Source organism: Callospermophilus lateralis, chromosome 2 (assembly GCF_048772815.1).
Source record: "Callospermophilus lateralis isolate mCalLat2 chromosome 2, mCalLat2.hap1, whole genome shotgun sequence".
Classification (NCBI taxonomy): Eukaryota; Metazoa; Chordata; class Mammalia; order Rodentia; family Sciuridae; genus Callospermophilus; species Callospermophilus lateralis.
The window spans coordinates 5881870-5896662 of NC_135306.1; the positions used below are offsets into that span (position 1 = coordinate 5881870).

Consider the following 14793-nt stretch of genomic DNA (forward strand, 5'->3'; position numbering starts at 1 on the left):
TTCCTCCGCGCCGGGCTCCTCCCTGCAGACTTCCTTCGCTGCACACCTAACCCCAGCCTCCTGTTCCCTCTCCACAGTATGATTATTGTTATAAAAATGCAAAAATGCACTTCCATGCCCGTCTGTCTCTACACATTCTTTCTGTTTGCTTCTGGTCCTGTTCTTCTGTTCCCACTGCCGGAAAGAAGCAGGGACACAGAGTGACTCCTTCCTATTTTCCTTTCCACAGCAGAAACCTGGCTCGTGGCTACTTGTAACAAAGAAACCTAAATGCGAAACTTTTTACCACAGTCCTAGAGCTGCTTCCTGGCTGTCCCTTCCCAGCTAGAATCTGTCCCATTAGCTTGAGTGTCCGGAGCGGGAGCTCGGATCCCTCTGGGCAGCCAGCCTTCTGTTTTCTTCCTTTGTTTTTTCCCTCTTTGCAGCACTGGGGATCCATCCCAGGGCCTTGTGCATGCTAACATTGCAAAAAACACTTAATTTCTTTTTTAATCAGTTACTCTTTGGTTAATCTATGTCTTCTGCCTTTTTCCCTCAAAGGTGGAGGAAGCTAATGCCTGCCATGTCATCCAAGGGACCCCAGAGTACCCTAAAATAGAAGTCCAGGTAGCACAGGCGGAGTGCAACCAGACATGTGGAGGGGTAATCCCTTCAGGGAGTGAGTGGCTGCTGGGGAGGATGTGCTTGTGGGGAAACTGACCTCGGAGTCCTGGTCCTTGACCCTGTGCTGCACATGCAGAGGTGACTTTGGCCTCCGAGCTCCTCTGCAGGTTGGCTCCTCCCAGGGATTTTGGATTAATGTTGGCTGAGTACACTTCACAATTATAGGAAGTACCGTATTAGTTTTGTTTTGTTTTTTCGGGGCTGTGCACTGAACCCTGGGCCTCACCCTGGGTGTAAGCGAGTGCTCAACCCCTGAGCTACACCCTGAGAAAGAGATCTTTTCAAAGTTGACCTGGAGCAGGGTACAGTGGCTCACGCCTATAAACCAGGCACTTGGGAGGCTGAGGCAGGAGGATTGCAAGTTCAAGGCCAGCCCTGGTGACTTAGCCAGACCCTGTTCTTCCTGCCTAAAAAGTTGACATATACTTTGAAGAAAAACTTCCTTGTGAATGACTTGGGTCTCCACATCTCAAAAAGATACGACTTTTCTGAATGCAGTTTCCTTGGCAACTCTTTTGCATAATTTGAAAAAAAAAAATCAAACGTAGTAATCAAGAGTCCTCATCATCTACTGACCCAGAGAGACCAACTGTAGTACTGCCGATGGGGTGTGAAGACAGAATTTGTTTTCATTAAACTTCATGATTCTATAAGAATTCTAATGAAGACCCCATGACCCAAACCAATGGTGTGATTTGCATCTTCTATGATTGGATCCTTAGTTTGTGAAGGAGCTTCACCCCGGCCCTGTACCTAAAGTCAGACTTGAAAGTCATCTGAATCCAGCAGTTAACACAATTGCTGCTTCTTCCGGGGTCTTTTTTTGCTTATCCAGCCTCTCCTAGCTGAACACTCCTGGCACAGATCTGTGGTTGGTTTGAGTTGAAGAACAAGGTGACCTGGAGATCAAGCATGAGGTCCAGAGAAGGCTTTAGAGAGGTTTTTGAAGGGCACCATCAGGTTGTTACCAGGAACTTGGAAACATCCATTTGCAGTCCTCCTGAGGATTTTAGGATTAATGGTGGAGAGCGGGCAGGCACGGTGTGTGTGTGTATGAATTAAGCATTCTGTTCCATTAGGTATTAGAGTGCTTAATCTTAGACTTTGGAAATGGGCAACTTTTAAGTAGAAGTTTTAAGAGTGTACGTCATATGGCAGTGGTTCTCAGTGTGGTCGCTGGGCTTCTGGAGGCTCCTGAAGCCCTCTCGGGGAGTCCACGGGTCAGAGCTGTTTTCGTGACCATCTGTCTTTTCCACTTGGTTGACCCTGGCACTGAGGGCGCGGGAGCCAGGGTGGGTGAGACCGAGGCTGCAGCTCTGGATTGTACGGTAGCTCCTGCAGTCCTCACCAGGAGCTGGTAGCATTTTTCAGTTTTATTTTAAAATGCCTTTGATAACGCCAAGCAGAGTGGTCCATGGGACTGTGGTCCCAGCTACCGGGGAGTCTGCAGCAGAAGGATGGCTTGAACCCCAGAGTTCAAGGCCAGTCTAGGCAACATTGCAAGGACCCCATCTCAAAAAAAATTTTTTTTAAAAGTCATCAATAAAACAGTGATTATTAATTTTATTTTGTCCCCAGACTTGAATATACATCTCTAACAATATGTGTGAGACGGTAGGAAATAGGCATAAAGCGCTTTATGCATGCCAGAGCGCCCACCTGAAGGAGCATAAATTAGAACTTGGGGACATTTTGTGTTTGCACTGTGAGTGTAACAGCTTCCAAATGTTTAGACTCAGGAAAGATGAGACGGTGATGTAAACACATGTGATTTTTTTTCTTGGTATTTTGTAATGAAACATGTGGAGACTTAGGAGGTCTGCATGCATCAGTGGGATAGATTTCCTAGATGACCCATCAATAGCGCTGTGCAGTCCCAGGTAAAGATCTGCTCAGAGTGCAGGGTGGGCGGCGGGCCTGACTGCGAGGGAGCAGGAAGAGCACCTTCAGGTTTCATCTCCTCCCGCAACTCCGCTTCCAGGTGGAACAACAGAGAAAACCTGCAATTATCTAAAAAGGGTCTTTGAAATCCGCCTCTGTTTTCAACTGCCTGACTGTGTGGAGCCGGATGTTTCCAGATACTTCAACCTAAGTAAGGAACCATTAGATCAATGCAGAAGCATCGGTGAGGACCAGCTGCCTCCTACTGAGCCAGGCATAAAGAGATTCCCAACATGAACACGGTCGCTTTCCCACTATTTTTTTTTTGTGTGTGTGTGTTTTAAGTACATTTCTTCGTTTTTTGAATTTTTGTATTCTATTTATTTATTTATACTGGGGGATGAACCCAAGGGTGCTCTTCTACGGAGTTTCACCCATGGTGCTCTTTATTTTGAGACAAGGCCTCGCTAAGTTGCTGAGGGTCTTGCTGATGGCCAAGGCAGGCCTGGAACGTGTGATCCTCCTTCCTCAGCCCCCCCGCCCCTCTGGGATTACAGGTGTGGACCACCTTGTCCAGCTTGAAAGTATAGTTTTTAAAAAATTAAAAATAAAATTTACACCATTTACTTAGCATGTGATGGATTTATTACTATACAGATGAATTAACAGATTTTAAAAATCTTTAATTTCTGATAGGATAAATACTAGTGACTATAATTCAAATGAAAGCTCTTTGGAGCCTTCGATGACTTTTAAGAAGGCAGACCAAGAAGGGGCATGGTGGCACGCCCTTGTAATCCCAGCGATTCTGGAGACTGAGGAAGGAGGACTGCAGGTTCAAAGCCAGCCTCAGGAACTTATTGAGATCTTGTCTCAAAATCAAAGTCAAAAGGACTGTGGGGTAGAGTAGAGCACCCTGGGTTTAATCCCCAGCACCAAAAGAAAAAAGCCAGGGGCTCTTGAGCTGCTGCCGCAGGGTGGGCACCATCCCCAAAGTGTCAAAGGCACTTTTTAAAGGCCCGTTTGTACTAGTTGCTCACAAGGAGTCTTTTAAAGATTCGGAACTTTTTTTTCCATGAAGTTTCCCACATTTGGGTCAAGAATGTAAGTGGGCTGATTAGTTTTTCATCTGTTACGAATTTTCTTTCAGCTGCTGTTAAAATGTCCACGCTGCGCGTCCCTGAGTTGGAACCAGCAGGGCGTGGCGCCGCAGAGCTGTGCCGATCCAGCATAACAGGAGCTCGGCCGTGGCCGCGGGCCCTCACTTACTATTGAGGGCTTTTATTATTCAGATCTTCTGTCTCATTTGGACCCGTCCTTTGGTGTAGCTTGCAGAGTGGCCTGGAATACTGATGACTTGGTTGGAAACACTGCTGGCCTGCAGTCAGTCATCTTGGAGTGGACGCAGTTCCCACAGCAGAGGGCTTTGTTGTTGTTGGGTTTGCTTTTAGGGCTTGGGCGTCAAAGCTGTTGTCGCCCTATCCCATACACCTGTATGTGGTTAGGGAGAACAAGTCTGGGGGGGGGACCAGGGCAAGAGGGACATCCAGGAGCAGAGGCGCTCACAAGCCTTCGCAGGGTCACCGGTCCCTGCGATGATCGCCCTGGAGGTGAGGGGCGATGGCCGAGAGCAGACTCGCGCAGAGGCCTGGGTCTTGGTTCTGAAGTAGATAGGGCGGTCTGCACCCAAGGAGGAAGGGGCCGGAGCGGAGCGCTGTGGAGAAGCCCCACTCCCAGTGGCTGGGAATGATTTGTGGCCATTACTTGAGCCGTTTGTGTATTTGTTCTCTCAAGTAGTTTAAAGAGACCTCGGCCTTGTTTACACTGTTCATTTGCTCAACAACGCGTGTCTTAGAGATAACATAAATAAATAATCTTTCCTGAGCAGCGTTTCTTGAAACAGAGTCTAGGTGGCTGTGGAATATATCGTAGAGGACCAAGAATCACTGAGAACTTTGTCCCCACACCCTTTTTCTGGTGGGGAGGGTCCTGGGGATTGAACCCGGGGGGACTCTACCACTGACCTATATCCCCAGCCTTTTTCTATTTATTTTTATGATGATGATGATGATTTTTTGTGGTGCAGCAGATCAAACCCAGGCCTCAGGCAAGCCAGGCAAATGCTCTACCACTGAGCCCCAGCCCCAGCCCCAGCCCCAGCCCTTTTTTCAAATTTTTAGACAGGGTCTTGCTAAGTTACCGGAACTGGCCTGGTACCTGCAATTCTCCTGCCTCAGCCTCCTGAGTTGTTGGAATTGTAGGTGTGGGTCACTCCACCCAGCTTGGGTTTTTTTTTTTTTTTTCCTTTTAATTATTATTTTTTTAATTATTATTTTTTTTTAGTTGTCAATGGGTCTTTATTTCATCTATTTATATGTGGTGCTGAGAATCGAACCCAGGGCCTCACACATGCTAGGCAAGTGCTCTACCACCAAGCTACAGCCCCTCTTTTAATTATTTTTTTATTTTGAGACAGGGCCTTGTTAAGTTGCTGAGGCTGGCCTCACACTTAGGATCCTCCTGCCTCAGCCTCCAGTCACTGGGATTATAGCCATGCACCACCATGCCCAGCTCGTCAATCATTTCAGGCATTTTACAGTGACTATTTCCCATCAGGGAAGCATTTTAGTAAGGTGAGGCCTCCACATCACTAGGTGATATTCCTCCAGCTGTTCTGTGGGCTGAGGCCAGAGTTGGATCGAGGAAATCATTTCTTTTCAAAAGATGTCTCAAGTTTGGGAGGCAGTGGCTTTTTGCCTCCTGTCCTCTCCTCTCCCACCCCAGTTTGAATCACGGAAAATCTATTCATTTCACACTCTGCACAGCCTTGAATGGAAACTGGAGTCCAGAAGCCCAATAGTGGGCCTGAGGTGAGGCTGGAGGTGGGAAGCACGCTGCAGGGCCGCACAGCGCCAGGCTGCCGAGGGCTGTTCTGGGGCTGGGGGGCATCTCTGGGGCCTGCCTGGCCTGTGTGAGGCCCTGAGGTCCATCCCAGCACCACCAGAAAGCAAACAACAACCAAAATACCCTGCACTGTATATTTAAAATGTACAAAAGGCTGGGTCCTACGTGCAGCGTCCCTGGCGTTGATTGTGGTGATGGTTTCATGTGTACTCACCTCCAGATACATCGAGGGCGTTGAGCTGGACACAGTAAACACGCACAGCCTCTTTGTTTTAGACAGGACCTTGCTCTATTGCCCAGGCTGGTTTCCTGGGCACAAGTGGCCCTCCTGCCTCGGCCTCCTGAGTGCTAGGACTGCAGGTGGGCACCACTAACTTTTTAACGTGGCCTAAAGGAACCAAGCCGGGCCGACAGTGAGGCGCACCTGTCACATGTGGATCTGTCCCTTGGTGTAGATTGCAGAGTGGCCTCGAATACTGATGACTTTACTGAAAACACACTTCAAGGCCAGCCTCAACAACTCAGCAAGCCCTAAGCAACTTAGTGAGACCCTGTCCCAAATTTAAAAATAAAAAGGGCTGGGGATGCGGCTCGGAGGTAAAGGGCCCTGGGTTCAATCCCCGGAAGAGAGAAAGAGGAAAAAGGGAGGGAGGAGGGGAGGGAAGACACCACGCTGGGGGCACAACCTGAACTGTGCCGATGAACGTGCCGTTGGGTCGCGCACACACGCGGGATGCCGTGACGCAGTAGCTGGGTACCGATTGATTCGAGCCCTTCCCGTTTTGTGTGACAGTCATGGCTGATTTGTGACCGGTAGGCAAGTGACGAAGCCCTGAAGTGTTTGGGGGCCTGTCTCCCTCCAGTGTGTGGCTGGGCCAGACCCCTCTCACCCCGTCTTGGCCTTCCTTGAAGCCTCTTCCCTGTGACGTGCTGATGCCCCCACCCGGCTCTCTTCCCCGTCCTCTCTGGCCCCTTCCCGGCCGGGCTCTGCTGATCTGCGCGGAGCTGCCCTCTCTCTGGCATTCTGGCCCTTGGCTGTGGCTTCAGACCCGCACCTCCCCGGCCTCTCCTTGAGCTCCCAGTGGAGCTGCTCCCCCGCCTGCCCCCAGACCCGCCAGTCCCTTGCTCCACAGGGCAGAGCCCATTTAATTCCACCCTGAAATGCAGGTCCCCCGTGTCTGGACCAATCTAATCACCTAATCACAGAAAACAGAAGCGGAGTCACCTGGCCCCTCCCCGTCACGCGTCCCCTGCTCCCTCACCTGGTCACTCACTGACACTGGTGGACTCTATTTGTTCAGCATCTCCAAAACCCTTCCTTGTGCACCTGTGTCCCCTGCTCTGGACTGCGAGGACAGGCTGTTGGTGGTCATGCCACCCCTCGGAAGTCCTGCTCCGGCCTGCTGCAGAGTCTGAGCTCCTCCCTCGGGTCTGCGGCGGAGGCCTAGGGTGGCCTGGCCCTGGGCAGTCTCTCATCTTGCCCCAGCACCACCCATCCCCTATGCCTCACTCACCCTCCCTGGGGACCCTGGGGACAAGCCACCTAAGCCATGCACATGCCTCTGCACATGGCAGACCTGCCCCCAGAGCAGGAACCCCAGGCGCTCTGCGAGGTGGAGCACATCTGTTCCTTTGGGTTCCAAGCACAGTTCCTGGCACACAATGTGTCTGCATAAATAAAGTCCATGAGATATTGTATTTCTTTGAAGAAAGCAGACTTTTATAACTCCCACTTCCTCACTCCAAACTCCATGAGCTTTTTGGAATGACGACCCAGATGTCCCAGTTAAAGTGTTCCTATAGAGGCTGTGCCTGTGGGTGTCACCTGTCAGTAGTCTGGCATCTGAGAGAGACAGGTCCCTTTGCATCAGTGACATCCAAAAAGCATGTTTCTAAAACATGAATGAATCCGCCAGAGCTCAGTACTCCAGGCAATTTTCAAGCCAATTTTGGTAATGTTGATTTAAAACTGTCCAACCAAAAGGCATCCAAGAAGGATCATGGAAACTCTGAGTACTGCTTCCTGTGTGGCAAAGCACTATTAAGAGGATTGTCCATTGAAATTATGTCCATCACAGAGGAAGACTGTGAACTCTCTCTCCTTTCTTAAACAGGATCAGTTTGACAACTTAGAAAAACACACACAGTGGGGAATCGACGTTCTCGAGAAATACATCAAGTTTGTAAAGGAAAGAACTGAGATCGAGCTCAGCTATGCAAAGCAACTCAGGTAAGGGTTATTTGATCAACTGCAAACGAATGTCACGGTGATTCATATTTGCACCTTATAGTGTAAATATATAGTCCTTTAAATATTCTTTCCCTTTTATGTTATGTAATGTTTCAATAGGAGCAGTTTTTAATACACAAAAACGATTTTCATAAGACAGTAAAAATAAACTATGGCTTTTAGGCTCAAGGTTGTGTGTGAGAGAGAGAGAGAGAGAGAGAGAGAGAGAGAGAGAGTGTGTGTGTGTGTGTGTGTGGTGCTGGGCATGGAACCCAGGGCTTCAGGCATGCTAAGCAAGCGCTCTACCACTGAGCTAAATCCCAAGCACTTAAATGTTTAATGATGAAATGATCCAATAAATTGGTTTTCATATAAAATATTTAAAATTTATTGGTGGAATCGATCTTGAACTTGAAGTAGCATGTAAAATCTTTAATGTGTGGTTGAGCTGACTTACGCATGGTGTTTAAAGACTTATTGAAGATGTAGATGGAGGTGTTGAAGATCTAGATGATTTTTGGTTTGGAAATATTTAGTTTTCAAGCAAAGAGTATCTGCATGAGAGATGTGTCCTGTTGTTCGTCACTAGGGTCCTTGTGGTTTAAATAAGCATCTAAGAGATATGCATGGGATGGTTTTTCTTTTTGAGATACTGATTTTATTTCCTGGGGTGTATATGCAGAGGTGGGATTGCTGGATCGTAAGGTAGCTGTATTCTTAATATTTTGAGGAACCTCCCTATTGTTGTTTGGACTTTCTGTCGAGAGCTATTCTCACGGATGGAGTGGTCATCTCCCCGGGGTTGTGGTTTGTGTTTCCCTAATGGTAGAGATGTTGTGCACCTTTTCACATAACTGTTGGCTACTTGTATGTCTTTGAAACAATGTCTGTACAAGACGTTTGCCCATTTTAAAGTCGGGTTATTTGTACGTTTACTATTGAGTCATGTGAGTTCCTTATATACTTAGTGTCAGGTCTGATGTCTTTAATCCATTTTGAATGGGGTTTTGGACGTAGTGTGTGAGGTAAGCATTGCTTCATGCTTCTGTGGGTGGATATCCATTTTCCCAATATCATTTATTGATGCGACTATCCTTTTCCCATTGTGTGTTCTTGGAACGCTTGTCTAAGATCAGCTCTGTAGATCTCTGGGTCCTGTGGAATGTTTTACTGCATGGTAAGTCTTCTTCCCATCAAGTAACTAAAGTGTAGGACTCAATGGGGCTCCAGCCCTGAGCCACCTCCCCAGCCCTTTTATATTTTGAGACAAGAGTCTAAGTTGCTGAGGCTGGCTTTGAACTTGTGATCCTCCTGCCTCAGCCCCCTGAGACTCTGGGATTACAGGCGTGCACCACTTTGCCCACTGGTCCCAAGATTTAAATAACAACGTTCGTTTCATCACATCTCTGGGAGACATCAAAATTTGTGCTTTTGGGGAATAAATTGGTCAAAAAGATTCTGTGTAAGAGAAGAGGCTGCAGGAGCCTCGTGGGGCTGGTGGCTGCTGTGGCCCCGTGACCCTGCTGGACTCCTCACTTCCCGCCCTCCCACGGGCTTCCCATGCTTGGCAGCCTCCTTTCCCAGCCTCCCGCCTGCCTCCTACTTCACAGAAACAGTGAAGGCAACCAGAAGAAGGCGTGGCCTCACTCTGACCACCCCACCCACCTGCCAGCTCCCACAGCCCCCTGGACACACCCGTCCCAGGCCCTCCTCTGAGCACCCATCCCGGCCTCTCACCCCAGAGCTCCGCTCAGGCGGCCCCTCTCGCCCACCACCAGTTCTCTCCTCTCTTCAGAATCTCCCCAGCGCGTCCCCTATTATCAAGGAAAAGCAGAGCCTCCCTGGGCTCAGCACCCCCCCCCACCCCCCGCCACCACCCTTCTTTTTTTTTTTTTTTTTTTTTTTTAAAGAGAGAGTGTGAGAGAGAGAAGGAGAGAGAGAGAGAGAGAATTTTTTTTAATATTTATTTTTTAGTTTTCGGCAGACACAACATCTTTGTCTGTACGTGGTGCTGAGGATCGAACCCAGGCCGCACGCATGCCAGGCGAGCACGCTACCGCTTGAGCCACATCCCCAGCCCCACCACCCTTCTTTGCTCCCCTCTGCCACGGGTTTTTCGGGCACCTGGGTGGCCCCTCCACCGACTTCAAACCCCAGCCCAGTCCTGTCTTTGGATGGCCCGTCCTCATCGTTCTCGACCCTTTGGCAGCTTTGACAGCAGCGTGCACCCTCCCCCGAGTTCTCCAGACCCCTCCTGTGCCGGGTCCTCGTCCCTCCTTGCTGAGCGCAGCTATTTCGGCTGGCAGTGACTCACAGGTGTGTATCTCCTGGCTGACCTCTCTCCCCAACATCCTCTGTTTGGATGTCCAAAAATAACTGCCCGGGGGCTGCCTGGAAGGGATTCCTGCCCCAGTGACTCGCTGTCGCCTGTGGCAGCCCAGTTTCCTCCAGCCCTCCGGGCAGCTGCGCCCTTCCTGGCCCCGGGAGAACCCTAGAGCCATCTTCCCGCCTGCCCCCTCTCCTAGACTGCCCACCAAGCCATCCGAGGCCCCTGCGACCCTGACCACTTCTCACCTCCGCTGCCGGCACCGGGGCCCAGGTCGCCATCACCTCCTGCCTGGGTTACTAGGGTCTTCCAGTGGCCCTACTGGACCCCACCCCGTTGGCGGCCTGTTTTCTACAAAGCCGTGGACCACAGCTCCCTCAGTTCAGGACTCAGCAGAGTCAGGTCCTTCAGGACTGTCCTGAAGCCCTTCCAGGGACCTGTCCTACAAACCCGCAGGCAGTGGCCCCACCCCCTCCATCTCCTCCGGCTTCCTGGGCGGCAGCCTGCTCCTGCCCCAGGGCTGGCCCGACCCTTCCTAAAGATGTCACCGGAGCCACTTTCCCCAGGCCCCTTCACCTCCTCCAGGTCACTGCAGCCCCGTGCTCTGCCTCCCTTCAGTTCCTCCGTGATTACTTTCCAACACTGTCAACCTTTCTTTGTTTCTTTTTTATTTTTCATGAGAATCGAACTGAGAATGAAACCCAGTGCCTCATGCATGCCAGGCAAGCGCTCCACCCCGAGCCACAGCCCAGCTGTGAATTATGTTTTTCATATTTATTTATTTGTTTGTTTGTTTTTTAGTTGTAGTGGACACAATACCTTCTATATTTATTTATTTATTTTTAAGAGGTGCTGAGGATCGAACCCGGGGCCTTGCAGGTGCTAGGTGGGTGCTCCACCGCTGAGCCCCAGGCCCGGCCCCTCCAGTTGTTTATTTTTAAATTGACAAAAGTCTGCGGGTGTCTGGCGAGCGACCTGAAGTTTTGGTGTCTGTTGCGGTGTCAAAGTGAAATCAGGCTCATACAGACCTTAGCTCGCCCCTTTGTGTGTGTGGTGAGAACCCTAAGATCCACTCAGCAATTTTCAAGTAGACTCTCCATTGTCACTAACTGTGGTCACAGGTTGTGCAGAGGTCTCTTGAACTGAAATGTTGTGTAGTTTGATGGACTCCTCCCCAGTGCCCCGTGGGTATCTAGTGTGCATCTGTGTTTGCTGGCTCCTGCTTTCTCCTGCCTGGAGCAAGCCCCAGGGCTCTTGGAGCAGGGTTCGCTGGTGAGCCCTCTCTCGTGGCGCAGTGCCTGACACAGAGGGTGAATGTTCATTCCAAGGGGGAAGCCGCAGGGCACAGGGTGGAGATACCTGTCACCACCTGGTCATCAGGCCCAGGAGCCAGCAGGGCTTGGACCACAAAAGGTGTAACCTCTGAGGAGGCACCAGCAGCTGCAGTCCCTGGGGACGCTCAGGAAGGAGGGCTGCGCCTGCGAGTCATCTTCAAAGGATTCAGTGGAGCTGGGCACGTGGAGCTCGCCCGAAATCCCAGTGACTCTGGAGGCTGAGGCAGGAGGATCGCTAGGTCAAAGCCAGCCTCAGCAGCTTAGTGAGGCCCTGAGCAACTTAGGAAGACCCTGTCTCTAAATAAAAACACTTTAAAAAAGGACTGGGGAGAGGCTGAGGCTGGGGCTCAGAGGTACAGCGCTAGCCTAGCATGCATGGGGCACTGGGTTCTCATCCTGGACACTACATAAAAATAAAATAAAGGTATTGTGTCCACCTACAACTAAAAAGTAAATGGTTTTTTGTTTGTTTGTTTTAAAGGGCTGGGGATGTGGCTCAGTGGTTAAGTTAAGCTCCCTGTGTTCAATCCCAGGGGTTGGGGTGAAGAATTAAATGTAAAGATTTGTCATCCCAGATAAGTAAAACCAGTGCTGTGATGGAGGGTGACGGGGACGGGTGGCACATGGAGGGGCCACTGCGTCAGAACTGAAGGACTAAAGGAAGCTGGGCACATGAGGGGTAGGCACTCCTCCAAGTGGAGGGAGAGCAGGTGCCAAGGCCCCGAGGTCGGAACATGTTCAAGGAACGGAAAGGCCAGCACCGCTGGAGTTTAGGTGACAAATACTTTCTTGAAATATCAATATGTCAAAAAATGAATGTGACTTTGGGGAGGGCCTCTGTCATTAAACAATTTTTTTCTGCATCAGAGGGGGAAAACGTCCACTTATATTTATGTATTGTTTTGCAGTACTGGGGATTGAACCAGGATGCTGTACCACGGAGCTACAGCCCCAGCCCTTTTTATATTTTATTTTGAGACAAGGTCTTAACATAACTTTGTTTTCCTTTTGACAGTGTCTTGTTACATTGCCCAGGCTAATCTCAAATCCCTAGGCTCAAGCGATCCTCCTGCCTCAATCTCCCCCAGTGTCTGTCTGTCTCTCTCTTTCTTTTTTTTTTTTTTTTTTAGTGGTACTGGAATTTACCCCAAGGGTGTTCTAGCCCTGAGCTCCATCCCTAGTCATCTTTTTTTTTTTTTTTCCTTTTAAGATAAGGTCTTGTTAAGTTGCTGAGGTTGGCCTCAAACTTGTGATCCTCCTGCCTCAGCCTCCAGAGTTGCTGGGACGGCTCGAGTGTACCACTGTGCACTCTTTAAAGCCCCTTGTTCTAGTGAAGCCCTAAACAGTATTAAAGACCCACTGTGAGTGACGTTCCATTCCATTTTCACAAATGAGTATCACTTTGACGGTGTTTGCATTTCAAGTAGCGTTCAAATGCTTCTTAAAAGCACTAATAATAATATGCTCTCGAAAAGCCAGCAGAAGCCTAAAAGCTAAAAAGATCTAGAAATGAACTTTGCTTGGATCCAACAATATCTCTCCCACTAAAATAAAAGAAAAAAGAAAAGAAAGATCCATCTTATTTGTAGTATTTGAAAAACAAACAGGTAAATAAAAAAGAGACCCCCAAGTCATCCTTGAATGTAGGGGTCTGCCCGAGGAGCACTCAGGTCTGTCCAGGGGACTGATTAACGGGGAAGAGGAGCACACACATTCTTCACCAGGGACTGGATGCAAACCTGGGTGATTCCAAAGACCACGAGATTCTTCTTAAAATGAGATCCTTGGGCCCTGTTCCAGACCCTCTGAAACACAAGGTCCCGGGTGGAGCCAGGAATGTTTCCATTTTTTTTTTTTTCTTCTCCCTTTTATTTATGTTTTAAAAGCTCACCACAAAATTTCTGAATAAAGATGGCAAAAGAGGGCCTGGGCCAGGGCTCAGTGGCAGAGCACGTGCCTGGCGTGTGTGAGGCCCTGGGTTCGAATCTTAGCACTGCATATGAATAAATGAATAGAATAAAGGTCCATCGACATCTAAAAACATATTTTAAAAAAAAAGATGGCAAAAGAACATCCGATCAGAAGATGGTGTGTCCCAACAAGAAGAGGTAAAAAGAGAAGCCAGGAGAGTCTCAGCCGCAGAAAAGCAAATGTAGAAAGTCGCCTACATCCTTGGCCCCACGCTTAGGCAGGGAGCCAGGGAGAGGGACAGGAGGTGCTGGGGGCAGCCAGAGAGGACGCCGACCCCACCCTCAGCCACAGGAAGGGAAACGAGTCCTGAATCAGTCAGACAGAAGCCACCGAGGGCCACACTCAGGAAATGGTGGCAGGAAGACTCCAGAGGCAAACATCGGCGTCCACCCTCCGGCCTCTCCATGCCCCACGTTGAGGCTGAACACCCCTGAATCACCCAAACTAGGACGTCCACGGCCCCGAAACTCCTGTGCCTAGTGGGGTCACCACCAAGGGGCCTCCGCGGGGTTCCAGAGACAGGGGGCCCAGAGGCTGGGCCAGGGCCTGTCCACCCCTCCCTAACCACCTGTCCCCAGCTCCCAGCACACAGAGCACAGGGCCCTCGGGCCTCGGGGGGACCTTGGGAAGGAGCCACGGACCAGAGCAGGGAGAGGAAGCGTGGGGCACCCACGGGCATCGTCACCAACGGGGCGCCTCTGTGACACCCTCACCAGCCACGTCTCGTTAGACCTCCTCACCCACCTCAGGAATCGGGGGTCACCCAGTAGGCTTCACAGAGGACGCACAGGGAGCCACCTGTCCTCCTACGGCTGTCAGGATCCGTCCAGGTAGGGCTCCCGAATCCCACGGGGCCCACGGCTCGGTCAGACACAGCAAGGCCACTCAGCCCGCAACAGGGGGACAGAAAGGAAGGAGTGGAGGCCGCAAAGCCAGCCGGGAAGAATCAGCAGAGCCAGGCCCTGGGGGTGTTCTGCACAGTGACGGTGGCCGCACGCAGCCCCCCCAGGGGACAGAACTGACGCGGTGGAGGGAGACCCAAAGGGGACCGAGGACCCCGACATCCCACCGTGGAACTCACACATAAAGCAGTTGTCACCGAGTCAGATGAGGGACAGGCTCAAGGTGACCTTGGTGTGAACACAACTGACAAAATCAGGAACAGAAGAGACCTGGAGGAGGGGACACTGAGGAAGGTGTCACCTGCAGCTCTCCCTTCTGCCACCAGCAGCAGGACAGGAAGGCAGTCAGCCCTGACGAGGAAGTTCCCTGGAGCCAGCGCAGAGCTCTGCCGGGGGGCCGCCGAGAGCCGCAGGAAGCCGTCACCAGGGGATGGGCGAGGACAGTGCTGGCTCCGGGTTTTTCCACCAAGGGCCAAGGAAGCAACGCTGTTGGGACAGGAAAAGCACCGCCAGACACCCGCCAAGCCCTGGGTGATGTCCTTCCTGTCCCCAAGGAACAGCGGAGAAGCTGTGGCCCAGGGA

At 50.6% G+C, this 14793-nt stretch overlaps 1 protein-coding gene across 17 annotated transcripts in view; it reads left to right on the plus strand.

The window, feature by feature from the left end:
• Fnbp1 (formin binding protein 1) overlaps positions 1-14793 on the plus strand; it is a 104542-nt gene that overhangs the window by 32601 nt on the left and 57148 nt on the right. For all 17 annotated transcript variants that reach the window (XM_076845263.1, XM_076845260.1, XM_076845261.1 and 14 more), the window contains exon 2: positions 7563-7678. In XM_076845263.1, coding sequence (XP_076701378.1) covers positions 7563-7678 — 116 coding nt within the window. The remainder of the gene's footprint in view (positions 1-7562; positions 7679-14793) is intronic.